Source organism: Aspergillus ambiguus (assembly GCF_047715705.1).
Source record: "Aspergillus ambiguus strain CBS 117.58 unplaced genomic scaffold BDV59scaffold_63, whole genome shotgun sequence".
Taxonomy (NCBI): Eukaryota; Fungi; Ascomycota; class Eurotiomycetes; order Eurotiales; family Aspergillaceae; genus Aspergillus; species Aspergillus ambiguus.
The window spans coordinates 1-22,849 of NW_027395576.1; the positions used below are offsets into that span (position 1 = coordinate 1).

General features: G+C 46.2%; 3 protein-coding genes across 3 annotated transcripts; 1 reads left to right on the plus strand and 2 right to left on the minus strand.

Annotated features, from left to right (window-relative positions):
* Positions 1–698: 698 nt before the first annotated feature.
* BDV59DRAFT_206355 (uncharacterized protein) lies at positions 699–1,043 on the plus strand (the record flags this gene model as incomplete). The annotated part of the gene is made up of 1 exon (XM_073694785.1): positions 699–1,043. The coding sequence occupies one exon, from the start codon at positions 699–701 to the stop codon at positions 1,041–1,043; it is 345 nt and encodes a 114-aa protein (XP_073542886.1).
* Positions 1,044–8,616: 7,573 nt separating this feature from the next.
* On the minus strand, positions 8,617–10,087 carry BDV59DRAFT_148806 (cyclin family protein). Its single transcript, XM_073687327.1, has 2 exons — positions 9,736–10,087; positions 8,617–9,670 (listed from the first exon to the last, which is right to left on the minus strand). Exons 1-2 carry the CDS (start codon positions 9,943–9,945, stop codon positions 8,816–8,818), a joined length of 1,065 nt encoding a protein of 354 aa, XP_073542887.1. The 5' UTR covers positions 9,946–10,087; the 3' UTR covers positions 8,617–8,815.
* A 3,485-nt stretch (positions 10,088–13,572) lies between these two features.
* BDV59DRAFT_211492 (uncharacterized protein) lies at positions 13,573–15,693 on the minus strand (the record flags this gene model as incomplete). The annotated part of the gene is made up of 1 exon (XM_073695811.1): positions 13,573–15,693. The coding sequence occupies one exon, from the start codon at positions 15,691–15,693 to the stop codon at positions 13,573–13,575; it is 2,121 nt and encodes a 706-aa protein (XP_073542888.1).
* Between the last annotated feature and the right edge of the window lie 7,156 nt (positions 15,694–22,849).

Here is a 22,849-nt window from a genome sequence, read left to right on the forward strand (position 1 = left end):
CCTATAGAAAATAAATATATTAGTACTTATTAATTACTTGATAAGTAGTTTAACTATACCTCGCCTTGATGACTGGCCTCGCTTAGAATATCCACATCAATAATATCTGTGGAGGTATCCATGAGGAAAAGAAGAGAGAAGTAATTCGTAAGTAGTTGGGAACTGCGTAATAATCGCTTAGTAGATTTCGAATAGGAGGCAGTAGAAGGTAAAGAGAAAAATAATAGGTAAAAGAAATACGGTAGTATTTATAGGTCGCGCGACCTAATATCTGCTTACTAAAAGGGCTTGGCGTCACGTGTGGGGGGGTAAGGGTCACTTGACCTTTTGGAAAGGTCAAGTGGCCTGTGTACACTGTCAATTTAAATACCGCCGACCCATTGGGGCTGACATAATCCCTAGAGATATGTTACTTAGTTATTCTCAGGTTTGCCCACGCCAAATGAGTTCCCGTAATGGGTATTGGAACGCCTTGCAAACTTTCTCGAACTCGAGTCTTCGACGCTTGATGCGTCCCAGCAGGGCCTCTCTCGAGAGCTACTTCCAAAACCAGTGTAGAGGCAATTGCCGTGTCCCGCCAGTTTTCAATACCTTCCCTGTGGATTGACTCGCTCTGCATCCTCCAAGACTCTGTAGCCGACTGGCGAGCCGAGGCCGCGTCGATGGAAGACGTCTACAGCAACAGCAGGCTCAATATCATGGCCACCGCTTCTCAAAATAGCCACGAGGGGCTCTTCCGATCACGCGACCCAATACACCTCGCACTCTGCATCGTCGAATCGCAATGGACTGACGCCGCGAACGACCGATTTAGTATAGTGCAAGACGAGATGTGGCAGACGGAGATGACGAAAGCACCATTAAACCAGCGAGGCTGGGTCCTGCAAGAACGCATCCTATCGCCGCGCGCCCTCCACTATGGCCAGCACCAGCTACTCTGGGAAAGCAGGGAGTTAGACGCATGCGAGAAGTATCCAACAGGTCTGCCGAAATCCCTTCGCAATATCTTCATGGGAGTCAAGATCACCGATCCAGAGGCCTAGCAGCGTTACCACTGCGGCTGGTATTCTAGAGATAGCGGCAGGGCTGACAAAGGGGAACGCCTGGAGACAGTAACAGACTATGCGTACATGCTGTTAAATCACTGGATCTTCAAGTACAGCAGCATGGAGTTCACTCGGTACTCAGGCCGGCTCATAGCCTTCAGCGGGCTCGCCAGTCGCATGAGAGCTGTCCTCCGAGGGGAATATCTCGCGGGGTTATGGTGGTCCAGGTTCGTCGACGAGCTGCTGTGGTTGACCTACGGTAATTGCTCGATCGAGGACGAGTTCGAGTCTTACCGGCTGCCTGACAGTGGTACACCTAGCTGGTCATGGGCGGACGGTCCGTCACTGGAAAAGTCACCACTCGCATGACCATTCGACAAGGGCAAACATGTTTCCTGTCCTTTGGCAGTGGAGAGGTCTTCCATTAGTTTTCCTCGACTACCCACGCCTCCGTTTCACCGAATAAGCTTGCCACAACCCAAATACTCAAGTCCCTGCAATGTGGCTCTTAACACGCCGACGGCTGCAGGTGTGGCACGCCTTATCCCCTGCCATCTTTGACAGATTATTACTGGAAGAACCGGAACCGGGGGAGGAGCTGATTTAAGCAATTAAATGACTAATTGGTGTACATTTGGTCGGTTCTTCGGGAGAGAACGGGATCCCACCAGAAGATAGAAGATTCCAGGCTACGAATGTTGTCCGTGGTAACTAACCATGCAAGGGATCTTCAATTAGATGTTCAACAATTACGCTGAGACAATTTCGGCTTTTCCGAAAAGGGAATGACGTGCTTGTGCTGTTTGGTTATTTGAGTGGGTTTCCGGCTAGTTGACTCGCCCAGCACTGCCAGATCAAGTTGCGGCGTTCAATAAATACCCGGGACTCATATGCGCAAGAGACTCAGGGACGGTTTGATTATTTGAGTCCATAGTTGTACAACGTGACCGACCAGTGAGGAATCCATTTGCTGATGCGATCGATGGATGTTGAATGATGCTATCGAATCTACACCTCAAATGGAAGGCCAGGAACATTGCATATGGTTAAAAAAAAAAAAAAAGGGGGCACGTATGAGGTCAGCCACACTGAGAATTTAAAGCTAAAACAACTCTTGCCTTCGACAAATTTGAAATGATGCTTAGGTTCCAGGAAAGAAAAAAAAAAAACAAGAAACATATTTTGCTTCTGGTAGGGTGCATTTGTGAGATTTGTTCCTCTGTTATTACCCTTGTATTCGTATTCAGCCCTTTGGGCAAACTGACATAGATCCCCGTAGGAAAAATGGCCTAGTATTATGGGGGGCTACTGAATTATGAGTAATCGTAGAAGGTTGACAAAAAGCCCACATCCAATAGCTGGCCTATGGCCCAGCTGCGGAGTATGTGTCCGTACATCACGAAATCTAGGGGGGCGGTATTACCGAGATTAAGGTACCGTCTAATGTGTAAAGGTGCTGTGACGTTTGCAAAAAATTATATTCTACAGCCTTATGCGTGATCCTCCACTCTTCGAGGGGCGCGATGATGTTGATTCTCTGTCACGGCGGAGGCTGACTACCGGTGCTGCGTTCTGGCTTCCATATATATATGCTGAAAGTTAGCACCCAGATGTTCACGACTAATATTCTGATACAATTTAGATGAGTTGCCTTAAATCGTTCTTGAAATTAGGGAAAGGTTAATGATGAACGAGACAGGATAACCGGTGAGGTGGGACCTAAGCCCGGTCGTATTGTGATGCTGCGTTCAGGATCAAGCTCCCCTCTCCCCTGGCTTACAAATTACTCCCATGATATTTTCATATAGTTAGTTACTTTAACCCCATCTATGTAATCTCTTGTTCAATCTAACATTTATAAGTGAGTGTGTCGAAGGTTACCGTCCACAACTGCATTGGTCGGGTGGGGGTCTCATGTCTAACCTTGGAACATTTTTCCTCTTCCTGTTTCTTTCCATATAAAGGTCTTTCCGCCTTGACTGTTATTCCCAATCCATGGAAACGAGTTTTGCCATCCCTAATTTTTCCGACGTTATGCCGTTCATCTGAGAGACTGGCTAGTTGGAGTATACGCTCGAAATGAATTTGGCTTGTATGCCTGAGGAGCTGATACACATTATTGTATCTTCCCTTAGCGACAAGGATGTGGCAAGCCTCTCGAGCACATGCCAAGTAATCCGTGTGGTTTGCAAGATGGCTCTCGTGAGACGCATGGGCGCTTATGCCGTCAGTAGAAGACGTGAAGAACACAGACTCTTCCCCGCGGATGGATTCTATGTTCAGCTACATCAAAGATTACCATTCCCACCGGCAAAATTCCGTCGAATGGAGCCGAATACTACGTGGATTTTCCTCGAATGTCACTGTGATCATCATTGTCATATAAGGTCTGGAATTAAATATAAACTGAGTTGTGAGTTGGACTGTGAATCGGGCTAAGTTTAATAGGAGACTGATAGGAGACTGATTTTGCGGATAGGCGAAACCTGCACAGGCGTCAGATTAACCGTCGAGCATCAATGAGCTGGTGAATTTAACCACTTTTTCATTAACAGGATCACCCTATTAATATCTGTACCTGTAAGTATACAGTTATGTGACTTGATGATTGAATAAGGGAACCAAACGACCTTTCCGAAGTAATCAGGTCATGCAAAATAATCTAGTATCTCAGACAGAGTATGCAATTTGTCTCCAAGACGGGTGACCCAGCATGATGCCTGCCAAAACGTCCTGCCATCAACGGGCTATGTAATAATACTGTAGAGCATAATGATGCGATTTCCCGCGAAAGTGTTGAGTGTTGCGGATTCGGCGGAGAACCATTAGGCAACGCTTTCCTTTCAGAGATGACGCCGCTCAAATTGGGCAATGCACCATTTGCCAACGGCACAGCCGCACAATGGGAGCCGGTCATGTGAGTGGACATTTCGGCACTTGTAGGCCCTTCTTGAAGCGCGCGGTTGGTATACTAAATATTGATTTTGAGGTTTAACCGGCAGAATATGATGCATTAGAAAGGCGGTCTATTTTCGAGTGTTCCAAGAGGGAATCCGCTGTTCGTCATGCGTCTCACATCCTCCATCCAAATGATGTCAACATAAACATACATCCATTTCCCTCTGTTGGTACCGATCCATGGGTTATAAAGTTGTACCACGGGCCAGAAGGGCTGCTATTGCAATTTTAGGACAGCTTTGGCTCATCAAGGAGTGCCCGAAGTGAGCCCAGCTTCGGACTGCTTCGAAATAACGTGATCTACCGATAGAAGGCCGTTTAGACAAAGTAGGAAAGTATTGTGCCGGGTCTTCAGACCGGTTGGTCTGTATTGAACGTGCTGGCTATGTTGTGCGACCTGAAGTGCCCTGGAAGGTCAATGATGCTTCTGTTCAGTTGACAGAATGCAGGACGGAAAATGTTCTCCCATTCCGTTATATTGCGAGTCGTAGGTCTAATACTTGCATATTTATTCTGATTCTCATTGGTATGATCTAGGGGTTTCTTGGTAACCCTTGCTTTAGATCCCCTGTGCTTGCCTCTTGGAATGACAGAAGTATAAACAAATAGGGCCTCATTTTCATAGTCATGCAACTTCTGATTCGGTCTTACAAGCTACTTCAAGATTTTGAGCTGTATCGATCGTTTTTCTTTCTCTAACCCTGTACTTTACGACTTGATAGTATCCATAATTATCTCTCTACATCAAGTTGCACCAGTTATAGGTATGTTGATTACATCATGTTTCCCCCCTCACGTGAATTAATATCTCGATGCGGTTGCTGTTTAGGACAACACTGCAGCGTTAAGGAGTGTTGAGTACGAGGCTCCAGGCGAAGCGCAACTGCCCATACTTGGGGACCTTCGAGTGGGGATTTCCGTACAAGAATAAAACAGTTCTCCACACTGGATGTAGTTCCCTGCATCAAGCATAGAGACCCGTCTACCAAGGACTATCCAGGTAGGAGTAACTGAAGAGGAAGGCAGTCTAACATTATAGGCTCACGGCTTGCCTGACTATCCTATCAACCATGTCTTTTGGAATTTTAAACCCTTCAAAGAACAACGACCATGTCGAAGGCACAATTCTCCTGGAGGTTGAAGATACAGATAATGCAGTCCAGTCCTTGGACCTACAGAAGGGAACCGGAAAGAATTCAAACACAGTGTTAGTGCCGCAGCCTTCTCAGGACCCAAATGATCCCCTTCGATGGCCACTGTGTAGCGTGACATGATATTAATTCTGTACTTGTACAACACAATTATTTGTGCCGGCGCGTGAGCTTTTTAGTCCTTCTTGTACCAGATCAAGAATGGTCAACTGATAATGATAGGATTGGTCCCCTTTTATGCGCTTCGGCAGCGGTTCTTACAAAAGAGTTTGACGCCACCTTTACCAATATCAGTCTTCTCTCAGGTTACAATACTTGCGCGACGGGAGCGGTATGTTTAAAGTGCAGCGTTTTGAATCCTAATCTAATGGCTCGTGAAGTTTAAATTATACTCACGGGATTAACGCGAAAATATGGAAAACGTCCGGCATATATCTTGTCAATGCTATGTGCCTTCGTGGGAACCATCTGGGGAGGAGCAGCTCAGTCATATAATTCGCTCCTCGGAGCCAGAATTGTCCAAGGGTTTAGTGTTTCCATGTTCCAGTCGGGTACATGCCACCTAGCCGAACGAGACTGGAGCAGGATGCTAACTTTCAGGTCAGTTCTGTTTGATGTGATCGGTGATATCTACTACATCCATGAGCGAGGAGCCCGAATGGCTGCAATAACGGTTGCTCTGGAAGGGATGGCGGGCATGCCTGTAATTATCTCCGGACTTATCACAACCAGGCTGGGCTGGCAATGGAACTTCTGGATGTTGAGTATATTTTTAGGAGTTGGTCTGCTCCTGGCTTTTTTTCTAGGCTGGGAGACCGCTTTCAGACGGCAGCCGCCTGCAACAATTTCAACAAGTGAAGTACGAAAGAAAGCGTATCAAACCCTCTGGTACTAATTTTCTGCAGATCGATACTGGGGCAGACAGTACGGAAAATCCGATCAAAGAGGCGGCGGAAACACGTCCTCTGCAGGCCGACCAAATTATTGTGCCCATACGTAAACCATTCATCCGTCGTCTAGCCCCGTTCTCCGGGCCATATTCAAATACTCCTTTTTGGACCATAGTTATTAAACCATTCCTGATCTTGATCCATCCTGCTGTTGTCTGGTCAACCCTGTTCCTATCCATATCTACAGCGTGGTTTGTTGTCACCACCTATGTTACAGGACAGATCTTTGCATCACCGCCATATAACCTACAACCGGTGGGAATCGGGTACATGTCGAGCGGAGTTGTAGTTGGAGGCGTCCTGGGATCGATCGCTTGTGGCTTGATGTCAGATCCAATTGCTGTGGCATTGGCACGGAAAAACAGCGGGATCTACGAGCCCGAGTTTCGTCTCGTGTTGGTGGTCCCAATGATGATCACAAGCGTACTGGGTTGGTTCCTTTTTGGAAATCTCACAGAAGAAGGCAAGTTGCCTGCGGTGGTTACCGTCGCGTGGGGTGTCGCGGCAGTTTCCATTCAGTTTACCGTGACAACCGTCGGAACATACATGGTTGATGCATATCGGGCAATTTCCATCGAGGTGTTCATTCTGGGCATGGCGGTGAAGAATTTCCTGTTTTACGGGCTTTCCTGTAAGCGGTTCAGTCCTGCACCCAGGAAGACTAATTGACAAACACAGTTGGCGTTAATAATTGGGCGGGTGCATGGGGTCCTGCGAAAATGTATGACACTATCGGAGGTATCCAGCTTGCTCTTTGTGTTCTCTCATCCCTTGTGTGGGTTTTTGGAAAGAAATGGAGGGCTCGTTTTTATGCCTTCTAATTAGAGGATAATAAGCTTCAAGTGCAAAAGCCGGTGTATACGCAACATACGTCGATCTCTTAGGAGGATACTGCATGTTAAATGGGCGTTCTTATAGAATTTGACACAAGCAAGAACTGGCCGGACCAGTTGCTAATCTTCTTCATCTCTCCAAAAGTTGTCTTCTCAACATATATCGGCTGCAAATCTGGAATTTGCCAATACTTAGCCAAGTATGACTCGTATATAGACCAGTAGGTACTTGATAAGGCTTCCCATTGTATCCGAGGTCTAGCTTGCAAGCGCTGAAAGATTATGGATAACACATTAAAGCGCCGAAGTGATTGATTATATCGCACCTATTGTCATATTCTCTCAATAGTCGGGAGATATCAGCATATGACACCTATTGAGTGGCTCTGTAGCACCTAATCTTCTCTGCCCTTCGGCAACGTCCACGGCCAATTGCTCCCCCATCCACAGCGGCCGTGTTTCCAGTAATCTGTTTTCAAGCTCCACGATTTTGTGGCCTGCAACAAAAAGTGATTTCCCGTTAATATCAGTTTGTACAAGGGATAGTAGAAGTGCACGAGCTACACCCCAGGGGTGATTGGCAGGAAGGTCTCCCCATGTTTCAACGACAGAAGGGGGGAGCGTATCCATCACTAGAATTATTCGAGTTAGTAAGATCAGTGAACTGAATGTCCTTGAGGGCTCATACATGTCATCTAAGGTGCAACCACGATAATGGTAATGTTTCTCTTCGGAAGCTGGGATCGCAAACCTCGCATGAATACTAGAACACCCGTGTTTGCTGCACAATATAGATAGAACTGTGGTGTATCCAAGTATCTGACTGCGCTGGCGGCTATGAATATCTGTGTTTTTGTTTCTGGCCATCTACTGAAGAAATTTACATTTCACCGCATAAATTACTCACCCGCAAAGAGGTCCTCCTTATCCATTCCCGCATTGGAAATCACCGAATGAATAATACCGAATCGTCTTTAGCCTGCTTGGAAGAGCTCGAGGACATCGTCGAACTTAGATACGTCTGCGGTTCGAAATAGAACGTTGCTATAGCGATAGTTGGGTCATTAAGACCTTTACTTCCCGCTGAACTTCCTCCTCAGAAGGCCCACCAGTGGAGGGACGGTTCCTCAAGTCTGAATGAGAACCGAAAGCGCGCGAGCCTGGCTTGCATTGAATACCTGGGCAATACTAAATACTCCCCAGTGTGCCGGCGGAAGGCCGTGCCATGAATACGCCTCGTTCAATGTTGTCTGTCATTTCAAGCCTTGGGAGGATAGACGCCGCCAATTATTCAAAACGCGCACGGAAAATCTGGCCGACGATCTCTCCACCATCCTTGAATCGTTACTTCAAGTTCTACGAGACGGTACGAAGATGTCCTGACACTGCGTCTCAACATACAACAGAACCTTTCACGACAGAATATCATAGCGGATCTGCCAAGATTGCGGGTACTAGACAAGCTACGGATGAGCTGTGAGATGTCTTAGTGTCAGTAGAGTCCAGCCTTGCGTGTGGCTCGGGTCTCCCCAATAACCTCACCGAATGCTGGCAGTATTCAAGATGTGGACCCCAATCATAGGTTCCAAAGGAGAGGATAAGCAATAACTGCTAGGATCAGACAAAGGCAAAATGACTGGATACTAGTTCATGCTAAGGGTAGTGGATCCTAGTTATAGGGATAGACATTATCCATCCCCCCAGAAAAGCAGAATTTTGACTAAGTCCCGTAGGAGCCTTCCATTGCATGATAGTAATGCGTCTAGATATTCCTGTACTCATGCAAGAAGTAATGCCGCCTAAGGCAGAGCGTGCTTGATGCAGATAGGAAACCCAGCCAATTAGGAAGGGTAACGCGTTTTGGTATCCAAATTGTCTCACTCCGGTGTTATTGGAGGGGTAGGCAGTGCGGTTATCTGAGGAATACTGGTGAATGTTGGCTTTGCCCATATCGTTTCCATGCGATCAATGACATTGGCCTGCCGATCTTGTACAGCAAAGGAAGAAATGTAAGACATATAGGTGGAAGCGGGCATTTGTTCCGCAAGGAATATCTCCAAAGTTTTGGCAACGTTCGAGTAATTTGAAGACGCGTACTTCCGCCTGAGGACACGCGAGGGTTGGTACACGTATTGAAATAGATTATCGTAGATCCTAGCGTCGTACTGCAACGCGCATTCGGTAATGAGATGGTACCCATTGAGTATGACTTGTGCAAGAGCCAAAGCAGCTCTAGCAAGATCCGATGGCCGCTGAGAAACAAACGCTCGATGGTACTGGGAGATCTCTGAGATGTAAAGCGCCATGTGCATAACTCCACAATCGTAGGCAATGTCTGTGACAACAGCTAGAAGGAAGTCATCAATCGTGGGGCGCCCTATCATCCAGTCCAAAGCATCCAGCATATGCCACTCCATGTCTAGAAACATGCCCTTGTCATATGAAAATCCGCACATCGACCTCAGCTCGTTGATGGTGGGTAAGGAATCCTTCTTTTCCCTATATTTAGTCGCAAGAAGGAAGGCTGTACATCCGACCAACTGGTAATGCTCCAAACGCACAATGTGGCGGGAACAATATCTGTCCAAAATGTTGATTGCCAGGAACAGGGGCGAGGGGGTGCATTGAAATAAGCCGTGAACTTCGATGAGGAAATCCAACAGGCATGAACGCATGCACCACTGGATTTCAGGTTGTATGTCTATCAATTCCACATCGGGTGTATTTACCATCTGCAATCGTATATCGGTCAGCAAATTGAGCTTCAATCTAAGCTACCCATACGCGCCGAACTAACCTCCATGCTGAGCATATGAGGCAACATATCGCGGCGGAAGTCATCGTTACTAAGGTGAGACTTATCGAACGCATGATTCTGCCTAATTTGGCCAGGCGGTTCGGCTTCCTCCATGTCATGCATGAATTGCGTTGAAGAATCGATATGGAACTCCAACGAAAAAGGGTCGTAAGCCCGGCTGCCCCATGTTGAACACTTATGAGAAGCCATGGGTTCCGTTGTATTCAATAAGCCAACAGCAAACCACTATGTGATCAGAAACCAAGCTGTCTGATGCCAATTTAGAAGCCAAACAGGTGGCAAGAATATCAACGGTGGAAGGTAATCGCTGGCCGGCAGGGAATCAAGCTTCGAGGGAATAACCTTCTAGGACCCGAAGCGACGCGAAATATGATGACATTAATAGTACCGTGCCGGAACAAATGAGAACAAGTAGTTGGAGTAAAAGGTGGACACAACAATTGAGCGAGACGGGAATGTTGCTATGAAGGGGTGTCATGATCGGACGCAATCAATCACCGGAAAATTCTTTTCCGACAGAACATAATTATCGCACATCCGTCTATAGCACGATTCTTGTTGTGCTTTGGACACCGGATAACCTTCTGGAACTTCTCCGAGGACATTTAAGGTCCCGCGAATACCTGATCGAAGGATAGAGTGGGAAATACCTTGCACATTCCTCTCGAGCAAGCCGCCTAGTTAAGGATTATGTAAACATGAATTGATAACGTAATCAACGAGCGAGCGACGAGGAGTTTCCTCATCTTCTCCAAACCAATACTCTTCAACGCGTCTTCTTTATTGATACAACGCTAAAAAATGCCTTTATCTCAAGAAAATCGTATTCAGATGGCTATTGTAGCCTACAAGAATAAGCAAACCAAATCAATACTAAAGTCTGCAGAGACTTTTTGTGTGTCTGAAGCTACTCTTCGTGCGCGTCTTAAGGGAGAAAATCACGCGCAGAAACACGCGCCAACAATCATAAACTTACTGAATTTGAAGAAAAATTGCTTCAGAACCGATTATTAGATGCAGATAAACGAGAATTTCCAATTCGACCGGAATTCTACGTGGAATGGAAGAGATATTACTTCGTACGCGTCTTCAAGACCCTACAGCAACAATCGGAATTAATTGGCCTTATACTTTTGTTAAACGCCACCCTGGGCTGCGTACGCGATATACAAGACAAATGACATATCAATGCGCGAAAAAGGAAGATCCAAGGGTTGTAGCGTCTTTTCTCGCCACCATAATCCAGTATACCTCTTTCTAAAGAATTGAGGATTCAGATGGCTATTTCAGCCTAGCAGGATAGTCAAATTTAGTCAATATTACGCGCTGTGTAGGTCTTCACAGTTTCTGAAAATACTCTACGTGATCGGCTTAATGGCTCAAAATCACGATCAGAAAGACACGCTAATGGCCATAAACTTACTGAATTTGAAGAATTGCTTCTTAAGCGATTATTAGATGCAGATATACGGGGATTCCCAATTCGACCAGAATTTCTACGTGGAATGGCCCAAATATTATTTTGCAATCGCCTACAAGATTCTACTGTAACCCTCGGAGTTAACTGGGGTTATAAATTTGTTAAGCGCTATTCTGAGCTACGTACGCGATATAAAAGACGAATGACATATCAATGTGCAAAGAAAGAAGATCCAAAAGTTATAACACCTTGGTTTCAGGCTGTACAGATAGCAATTTAAGAGCATGGTATACATGAAGACGATATCTGGAACTTCGACGAAACTGGCTTTGCATTGAGGCTCTGATCTACCTCTAAAGATATTACTGCAACTGAGCGAAACGAGAGACCACGGAGTTATCCAGGGCAATTGCGAATGGGTTACAATTATCGAAACGATCGGACCAAGAGGCGTACATCTACCGCCAGTTATTATATTGAAAGCTAGCTACCAACAAGCTGCCTGGTTTCAGGAACCTAAGCTTGCTAGTAACTGGTAGATTGCAACTAGTCTGAATGGCTGGACGACTGATAAGATAGGCCTTCTCTGGCTAAAAAACGTCTTTAAGCCGTTTTCTAAGCGCTATATAAATGGTGCTAATACTAATTCTTGACGGCCATAGCAGTCATTTAACTGCTGAGTTTGATGAAATTCTGCAAGCAGTATATAATTATCTGTCTCTGTATGCCTGCTCATGCATATCAGCTTCTTCAACCGCTTGATGTAGGTGTTTTTGGCCCACTCAAAGGCGCGTACGGAAAGCTTCTTGACGGCCGTATGGCTGCCGGTAATAACGATATCGATAAAGAGGATTTTCTTTCGCTATCTCCAGATGGACGCAAAGTATTTACTTTAGCGAAGATCTGTAGTGGTTTCGCAGGAGCAGGGCTTAAGCCATTCAATCCAGAGCATGTTCTTTCGAAGCTTACTTTCCAACTACGTACGCCTACATCACGGCTAGTTGAAGGCTCTATTTCCTCTGCTTTTCAGACCCCGCAGAATACTCGTTAGCTAGATAAGAAAGTACGCAGTCTACAGAGCAGTATTAGCGCGAAACGGAAGCTTTCTAGCAGTCCTATTGCTCATATTTGGCATCTTGAAAAGGCAGCGCAAATGGCCAAGCATACCAACCTTCTTTTACAAGAAGAAATTAAGAAATACGGGAAGAAAATGAGCGAAAATATAAGACAAGGGCAAGACGACACGCTAATCTAGGTAATGTTAAACTTTTTATCTATACAGGAAGGCCAAAATCGGGTTCAGCAGCTTGATACGCAGCTTAATGAGCAGCCTGATGAAGAAAAACCCCTTTGCCTCGCAGGCGAGGTCCGCAATGCTGCAGTGGCTGTGGCATAGTTGGACATGCAATCCGGAATAGCCCTAGTAAATAGCTATCTTTTCATATATTTATTTAGTCAAATATAATGGCGTCAGTGGTTATGAGCAATCATCCCGGGTGCCCGATGTACAAGGCTGTGCTCATCGTTCCGGGGCTCAAGTGGGTTGTCAATGTCGTGGTGATAGTGCTGCTTTCAAAAGGATGGGGAATGCGCAAAAGGGGCACCTAAGTAGGGGGACAACCATGGATGAAATCTAGTAAGGTGCATTCTATTGAGGTTAGCCCGCTTGGGATACTTACCCGTCCACGCACCCTGTGCGTAGTGATCGGCTCAGCCCGCTCAGCCTGGCTTGTGCTCAGGTCTACCCAGTAAGCAAAAAAGCGGCGAGGGTAAGCACTAAAACGGAAAGAGAAGGGCCACGACGTGGCTAGAAAATCAAGTACATTCAGCAGCGCTACCTCTGAATCACAACATAAATAGCGCTGAATTGCCTCAGGACCTCGAATCTGGTGGCGAGTATATAAATAACGCTAGATAAGACGATATGGGAGAGCGCACAGGCATTTTCAACAAATAATACAGTAATACTAACTGCCATACCGAAGGTAATCGGTAATAGCTTCCATCCTTCGTTGTCGGGGGTCTTCTCTCCTTTATCTCCCCTAGTATTTTATAAGCTCTCTCTATCTCTATAGTGGTGTTATCTGAACCACCATTTCTGGATGCTCTGACCTCCCAAATAATCGCTTCCGAAGCCGGTCAATTGGCCATCTGTTTTCAGACCCACCGATCGATCTCGGCCAACCCAGCTCCATTAGACGCTGTAGTTCTCCGACACTACGAAACATTGGCCTAGTACACGGGGAGGGGGGATAGCAAACTAGTAACCGCCATAAATATATGCCTCGAATCAGTTGAGGTAATAAAACCAGCATATCCCAAGTGAATAATGTCCATTTCAGCACATAAATCTGGCACAAATATCCCGACACTCTAATAGCGTTAACTGAGAGCAACTAATCGTCTTCTCTGAGCTGCAAAATGTGAGCCAGGGCCCAATCCTGGTCATTCGCATATGGATCTAGATAGTGAGCTTTACGTCCGTCGACAGCAATAGGATAAATGAAAGCACAGGATCCTCGTCCATCCTCAGTAAAAAGAGCGAGATTTGCCCGCAGGATACCCTCAGCACGGCTTTTATATGTCTTATCCCCAGTGGCTTTCGCATAGTGATGCATTGCGATACCTGTCAGAGTACTCCAGTAGTGAGGGAACGTATCGCCCCACATCCGATCTTTTCCGAACCAATATCCATCCCAGTGGCGGATTGCAATATCTTGAAGATGATAATCGGGTTGTCTCCCTCCAAATGCTTCAAGACGGTCAAAGTGTCCATGGGCTTCATTGAGCCAAAACTTGTCCCCCGTGGATCGGTACAGTTCCAGTAAGATAATCGCAGCCGGGGCAATAATCGACTGCTCATAGTTCACCTCCGATGAGGGATAATCCTGCCCAACTTCGGCGATCTTCTTGCCATGTACCGTAAATAGTTCTAGAACGCGCTGATATGCCTCCCTATTCCTGTAGCTGTGTAAAAACGTAAGACTCTCCAAGATAGGTAATCCGATTGGGTAATAGGTCGCTCCTCCTTCCATGTAAAATTGTTCTATTGTAGACAGTAAACGTTCCACGGGCGTAGCAGTATAATTCCCATGACTCGTTACCGCCTTATTTCCTAGCTTTGCCATAGCAAGATGAAGTTGCATCACCCATGGCCAGTCATATAAGCGGAGAGACGCCGTTTTGGATCCAATCGGCCAGTCATAAACGTAGCCTGATGGGTCTTGGAGCTTGTTGTTAACATAATCATAATAGATCCGAAGAGATCTCTCAGCATCCACATCACGATATCTTAGGAGCCACCGGGCTACTAATACGCCCATCCCGACACGTTCTCGGCCCGTGTTCCGGTCGGAAGCAGTATCGAATGTCACTATTCCCTCCATTTGGTTATCGTAAACCGCGTATGCGCCGGCCCTTGACCTATCAGGGAAGGATGAGTTTATCTGTTGTTTCATGGTGACAAATTTAACGCGGTTCTCAATAATGTGATCAACGTCATAAACCGTGTTGAGGACAACAGTGGCATTGTGCTGACTGTTACCCCGCCTCAGGGTACACGTTAATTTTTGCTCGCCTGCGGTGTCTGCCTGCATTGAGGTCGAATACAAGCCTGAATCCTTGTGTGGCCAAAGGTCAATTCCATTAAGTGAGATACTATCTCCAGGTCGCCCAAATACTGTCAAGTTGACGGATTCGCCTTTAACGGCTGTCCAGGGGGATGCTTCAACACGGACAAACTGGTCGGATCGTTCGATATTTTGTTTAAAAAAGTCTTGCCAATCATTATGCCAAAACATGGTCCAACAGATCTGACTCGACTCTTTGCTTTCCAGAACAGGCACTTTAGGATGTAGAAGAAAGGAACCCCGTGTATTGGAGGATGTTACCGTATTGCGCGACTGCACACTATAACCTGAAAGTGCGCCCTCCGTGAGAACCAGCCCAAGGTGGGGTCCTCGTAGACCCATTCTGGTTAATTTGACCCATGAAGAGCTCTCACCAGACGCCCAGATATGGGCATGAGCCCGGTGCTCTAGAACATCTTTCGTGGAGGTATAATGGTCATTGAAAGGGACATAAATCCCCAAGGACTCAGGACCGGCAGCATTAAGACTGAGCGCATCGTTATCAGTGTTCATGAATGAATAGCATTCCCGAAAACTTTCCGAAGGTGCATCTATCCATCTGGTAACGTTCACATTCAATTTGTCCATTGCGTAGGATGCAGTCATGTGATCATTTCCAATTTTGATATCAGGAGTACTCCAAATTGCCCGGTTGAGGTCTCCTAGATCCACATGGCCTAATCCCCACCTACTACCAAGGGGCTGCCAGATCGTGTTTTCTGGTCCGCTGATCCAATTCATGGAGGCATTGTCGTTTGGGTTCACAATGGAAAGCACAGCCCCGGTGTCAGGATCGATACCGACTTGAAAGTCCTTCGATCGTAGGTCCTGTACGCCAGAAGTCGCAAGTGCGCCACTGGTGAGTAGAAAAAACAATATAGAATGCATCCCTGTCTTTAACGGCGGCAGTAAGTCGCATAGATTGCACAAAAATCTGTGCTGTGTTCTTCAGCCTCTTCCTCGTGGGATTGTCCCTGAGTGCTTTTGTGGAGTAGATGTGTGGACGGGAACCAGTTCTACTTTAATATAATTAATATAGGATGTTAGAGTGTTTTGTGCTTCTCCAATAGGATTCTGCAGAGTACCGCGCCAGAATCCTCTGAAAAGACCACCTAGGATTTTCGCTCAAGTATTCACCCGAGTGAGCATCTAGTGTTAGAGATTAGAATAATTGGAGGCTCCTTCAGGCATAGCTGTATCCCAGCAGGATCTCGAGGACCATAGTGTGGAGAGTTCGGGTTAATATAGTCCGGGAGAGGAGGGGGGATTCGAAATAGGAGGTGGATCGACAAATGTTCCAAAGAACCTCGGTTGGGTTCTAGCAACCAACTAGCTATAACCGTAGCCACCTGTATCGTCTGGCCCCTCAAATGCAGCTTCCTCGATTGACTTTTCCTCGTGGAGCAATAAGCTTCTCTCTGGAAGATCCATCTATTACCCCAGAAAGCCTTCACCATGTATAAGTACATTGTACAGGACAGAAGCTGGCGTTGGAGTCATTTGTTTGTGTTGTAATTCAAAGGAAGATTGATTGTTGTTCACATCTGAAAAGCTGAGAATTTTATGTACGATGAATATCAGATTGATCTGATTGTACCCGGTAGACTGCGGCATATCCTCTCCGTTGGATATCAGGTCACGTACTTTATCCGCAATCTGAGGATGATGGATATCACTTCAATACTATATCCTCAAGGAGGACATCCATGGACATCCGCGAGGATATGAGGATATTTTGCGGATATCCGCACTAGCATAACTCTCGCTTAATTATCTACTTAGAGATGGTCATGTGGCTCTTATGCAGCTTATTAATAACCTTTTCCGAACACAAGATACATATGTTCCGGCCGTGACCATACTAACCATGTATCCAATCGGTTAATGAAATATATACGTATATCTACGCCACGCAGTGGTAGAGGGTATCTTAGCTGAACGGGGCACGTATGATCGAACTCACCGTTTCTTGGTTCATTCTAGTAAATCTGACATAAGATTATCGGCTAACCTACCTTCACCTTCTTTGTATTTCACTCAGAAATTCTGATTTATAGACTTAGTGACTTCAATTCCCCGAAGATCAACATCCCGGGGAAATGGAGGATATCCATGGATATCCACACGGATATCCTTAATTATCCTCAAACATCCACGTTGGTGATTAGTAACAGCCAATCAACGTCGATAAAAGCAGAGATACGTTGAAAACCCGCCCGCGCGGCGCGAATTGTTTGCTATATTCCTGATATTCTCAGCTGGTTCTATGGGTATGTTCTTTCTCCCTCATTCTCTCTTAACGTGTTCTTAGGCGACCTGTGATCAAGTACAATATGTCTTACAGATATCTCAGTCCCATTACTCCTTCTATGCTGATTCGGATCTAGATCTGAATTCTGCTCTGCTCTATTCAGACAACATCTCTAATTTTATTGGCAGTCAAACTCCATTGACATCTGAATTGGAAGTTTCATCACCGACTGCACCTCTCTCACTTCCTCGTGTTGGCCCCCCTCTTCAGCGGTACTGGGTCCTCTATTCATCTGAGTCTAGTAGCGAGATGGATGAATCCCGGAAGAACTTTGTAAGGTGGTGGCTAACGACAGAGTTTGGATCGCAGCCTGAGATTCAAAAATCTATCCGTTGGGATGGGAAAACGACATCTAACATCTGGGATAACTTCAATCAGGTTGCTCATGAAAAGACTGGCAAGCCAAAGGTGATGTGTACAACATGTCTCTGTACCCTTGTGCATCCTAGATATCGCCGCGCTGGGTCATCGCCAATGAGTGCAAATATTAAGGCAAGCTCGTGTACTCAGAAGCCTACCCAAAGGGTTGATCAACTTCTGAAGCAGATGGTACGCTATTCGATAATCTCGACCTTTAATCTCTCTCGCGCTAATCCGTATACACAATTCTAAAGCCAACTCACCTACGAAGCCCATCCTTCTCCCAGGAGTGTCTAGTAAAAGTGATACTAGACTTCATCTCTGCCGCTCACCTACCCTTCCGAATAATTGAGCATACCCAGTTCAAGGACTTAGTGGAGGTTATTCAGCAAGCCCCAAGCAAGATCAATATCCCATCTGCGCGAAGTATGCGGCGTTACCTCGACTCTGCCGTCAAGAGCAACCAAAAGGAGATTCTTTCAAAACTCCCAGATGGGAGTCGCCTCTCTCTAGCGCTTGATTGTTGGACATCGCCATTTCAGCAAGCATTTATGGCTACTACGGGTTACTTTCTGGATCAGGATTGGAACTACTGTGAAGTTCTTCCTGGATTTGAGTATCTTTCCGGATCACATACTGGTGAGAATCTAAGTAAAACTATGATCCAGGTGCTGGCAGATCATGGGATCACCCACCGCATTTTATCTGTGACTATAGATAATTCAACCAACAACAATACCCTAATGGTGAATGTCCAAGAGACTATCCAGTCGCAAAGCCGATCCAATATTTGGGCGTTCCGAGTTCCATGTATCGCGCACGTTATCCAGCTAAGCTTAAATGAGATTCTTGGAAAGCTGAAAGGGACGCCGCCCAATGATGACATTGAGACAGAGTGGTCTGATGAACGAACCCACTCATTTCAGGCTAGACAATCTGGCTCGACCAGACAAGTTGCAGATACATTGAAAAAGGTAAGGTTCATACTATTCTAAGTCTTTCAAATTTATTCTGACACGTCTAAGGTCCAGGGCCTTGCAGTTTTTATTAATCCAAGCCCACAGCGCCGGGAGGCATTCATGGCTCTGCAAACAAAGGAGCCTCCTTTCATCCCTATTCAGGACGTTCAGACCCGATGGAAATCGACCTTCTTGATGTTCAATCGTGCCAAAAGTTTACAACAATTTTATGACCAGTATTGTACAGACCATCAATATCTCCATTTCAAACTTGACCAAGAGGACTGGCGACAGATTGACTATCTTCTTCTCCTTACAAAGCCGTTCTTTGACTTCACTACTATGTTATCAAAGACTAGGGATGTTACAGCACATAACATCTATAGTATCTATAACAAGCTCTTCTCTCATCTTGATGAGGCTGAGAGTAAGTTAAAGAACAAAGGAGTTATCTGGAAGAAGCGTATGCTCCAGGCACTTCAGACTGCAAGAAGAAAGCTTTCAAAGTATTACACTGCTACGGATTACGAACCATACGGCGATATCTATGCACTTGCAACGATCCTCTGCCCATCAAAGAAACTTCGGTACTTTGCATCAACAGACTGGCAGGGTGAAGTTGACTACGTCAAGCACTATCACGAAGTCCTTAAACGGGAGTTTTATCGATACAAAGAGACACTTTATTATAACACGGATGCCGCGGTTTTGCAAGATACTACTGGAGAGGCCCCAGATGATGATGATTGTGATCTTGATGCGGCTTGTGCCTCCCAGAACCAGCTACAAGATGAGCTTACAAAACATGAAGATGATGAAATTGCAAGGTATCTTGCCCGGGGCGTGGAGAAACAGAAGCCCCGGGTATTTTGGAAAGAACATGAGCATGAGTTTCCTATTCTTGCAAGGATGGCACGAGATATTCTCTCAATCCCAGCTAGTGGTGCGGGAGTGGAGCGATTATTCAACTGCGCTCGCGATATCTGCCACTATCGTCGTGGTCAATTGAAGCCAAGCACAATCCGAGGACTGATGCTTCACCGCTTCGCCGCCAAATTTGAAGTTGAGCGGAGGGCGATTGAGGTTATTATGGAACATCTTTCTGCTGGAGAAGCTGCATTACTGGACCAAGCTCGGAAACCAATCCCTCAGCTTGAACCTCTTGAGCCCATTAGTGACAATGAAGAGAAAGATCAGGAAGCTACCGCTGAGGAAACACAGCAGATAGAAGACTGCGATGACGATTCAGCTTATGGGGAAACTGTACCAAGCAACGAACAACAGTGTAAACGAGCTAGGAAGCGATTGTATGGGGCATGCAGTGACGACGATGATAATCTTCCCGAAATGCCAATACATGAGGGCACGCAGGGACGGTCGGGGCGGATTCGGAAGCAACCAAGGCTACCTGATGGATTTCAGATTGATTTGAGGTAGTCTATGTAGGACGAAAATAATTAGACCTCGCCACGACCCGCGGGTGACCCTGACGACCCGGACCGCGACCCGGACCATGCAGGTTTTAAGGTCGTAAGGTTAGACCCTGAAATGTGGTCAGAGTAGGGTCGTAAAAGTCGCAGACCTACCCACAGGGTCGGGAACCTACCCTTAGGGTCATTACAGAAGGCAAACTTGGGCAAGTCACGCCGAGCATAAGTTATGTAGATTTTGGCTGTATTTTTCAGTATCTCACTTACAGCCTTCAGAGGAGTAGTTTCTTAATTTAGCAGTGTAGAATGGATTATATCAAAGTAAATCAAACTAATGAGTCAACCGAGAACATGGTATAATCATCTAATTACATGTTAAACGTTTCATACCCATCTAGTAACCTTGAACGCTTGCGGACTCTGCCTGATACTCGGTGCTGTGTCTCTGGCAGTGGTATTTCCTCCGGCTCTTGACCATCGTCTTCCTCCTCATCGTCTCTTATATCATTAGCTATATTTGCTCAGGCGTCTTTTGCCGAGTGCTTTTGCGGACGGACCCTGAGTAGCCTGCGAGGTAGCTTGGGGCTGTGACCTCGCCTGGAGCTGTGTCGTAGACCCTTCATCCTCTTCATTGTCGCTAATTGGATCAACGGCGAGCTGTTGCTGTGTTCTCTCTTCCTTTGCAGCCTGTATCTCCTGAGCCGAGAGGTATTCAGAGAGCATTGCTCGTTCCTCTTCTTGAATCTCTAACCGTGATGTACACATATACATCATAAGATCTGAAATTGTTTGAGGTTGAAGAGATCCTCGACGATAATGACAGACATCTCGTGCAGAGTTAAAAAGCCGCTCTACTCCTGCACCGCTAGCTGGGATAGAAAGCACATCACGAGCAAGCCTCGCCATCGTAGGGAACTCATCTTGATGATCTCTCCACCAGGCCAGAGGCTGGGCATTTAGGACTGTATCTAAACTATTGATCAGTGATTGCTCTAATAGAGATCAAGGGATACTTATTGCTGCTAAGATACCTTGTAAGCTCGTCCGACTGTACTAGCTGTGAAATTTGAGATGGCTGCGGCTCATCTAACGCACAAGCTAAGTCAAATTCATCTGGTATCGAGCTTATTATCAGAGCACCTAACCTCTGATGGTCCTCAGTAAAACTCTCAGAATACTTCTTGAGGAAGGACTCAAGGCTCTGGCGATAGGCTGCTCGGTAGTCAACCCCGGATTCTGGGTCTGGATCCCAGTCGGAAGTCGAGAAGAACTTGAGTTTATCCTGTGGAGAAAGGATTGTACCAATCGCGTAGATATGGCTATCAATCTGGTCGGTGTCTCTGTAGTAGGCTGAGAGCTTAAGTTTTGCTGCTTCGAGGGATGTAAGCATTATCTGCTTCTAAGTAACCCTCTTCCGTCGAAGCTGGTTAATCGACTTTTCAAGGTGATCAAATAGCTTGTTGTAGACTTTGAAAACCCGATGGATAGTAACATTCTTTGTTTTGCACAAAAGCGTTGTGAATCGGTGAAAAGGCTCAAGAACATAAGAAGATATTCCACCTGCCGCCACTGCTCCTGACTTAAGGCAAAGCGCCCTTGGTCGTACTGGGAGCAAAAAGCATCGAAGGCCTGCTGGAGCTTCTTCGCACGTGCGAGCATTAAGGATGTGGAATTCCACCGAGTCGCAACATCCTGGATTGGAACTAGCTTTGGCTCTCTTGTCTGCAAGTTATAGAATGACTCTCGGCGCTGAGGACTCGCGTTAATATAAATCGCAAGGTTTCGGACCTAAAATACTAATTAGTATCATGGATTAAAACGAAGTCAAGACGTCTTACCTTGCCTAGAGTGTGCACAATCTCTCTGTCCTGATGCGTCCCCCGGAGAGCTTCTACCCGATCATCAGACCATGTCTGCTCGACCCTATCGTTCTTTGGAATAGCCTTCATCTTCCCAAGCAGACTTTTTAGGCTAAGCTGGATGACATGTGCAATATATGGTACTCGAATGACAGCGACATCGCTCGAGGATTGTAGACCTTCAATCGCCTCGTGGACACTCTCTATAAGAGTCTTGTTATTTGAAGCATTGTCGGTAGTAATCGAAAGCACTCGATCGGTGATTTGCTGCTCTTGTAGCAAGTCGAAAACCACCTCACTCAGATTTACACCAGAATGAGCTCCATGTAAGGGTTCGAATCCAAGTAAAAGCTCACGGTACTGCCAGTCTTTGTCAATGAAGTATCCAGTGATAGCCATAAATGCCTGCTTAAATGGAGATGTCCAGCAATCAAGGGCAAGTGATAACTTAGCACCAGGAGGGAGTGTCTGAAGGACACTCCTTTGGTTCTCACGGACTAGTTCTCGAAGCTGCCGGCGCATAGCTTTCGCGGATGGGATATCTGGCATTGATGGTGCGAGCCGGGCGTAAGAGATAAGGTCACGGAATTCAGGGTGTTCAAGGAAAGAGAACGGAAGATGTGACACAGTAAGAAGCTTCGCAAGCTTCTGCTGCCAAATATGTGTATCGAATCTTCGTACAGGCGCATTCTGAGCCTAGACGTAGAAGAGTTAGTATAATAAAGGCTATAATAGGTTCCTGAACATACAGCATGCTCTAATGCAAGCTTGATATTTGGCTTCTGCCCTTTGGCTAAGGCGGATTTCCGACAAGTCATCCCATTATAGTGCTTGTTCATTGAAGTCGTTCCGCTGAGCCCAACTAGGGTGACCAAGAACCTTCTGACATTGCTGGCACATAACTCCTGGCTTGCCATTCCTGTCTAAGGCGACCTGGTCAAAGTGCCCCCAGCACTTTGCACGTTTCCCATCCCAAGTCATCCGTTTCTTCCTCCCAAAGTCGGTCTGAAGCCACCAAGTTACAAAATCATGACTCATGTCTGAAGAATATAGAATGTGTGTTCTGATCCGGTCGGGGCAAACGCGTTTAAGGCATTCGGGGGCTGCTAGAGGTTCGTAGAGTGT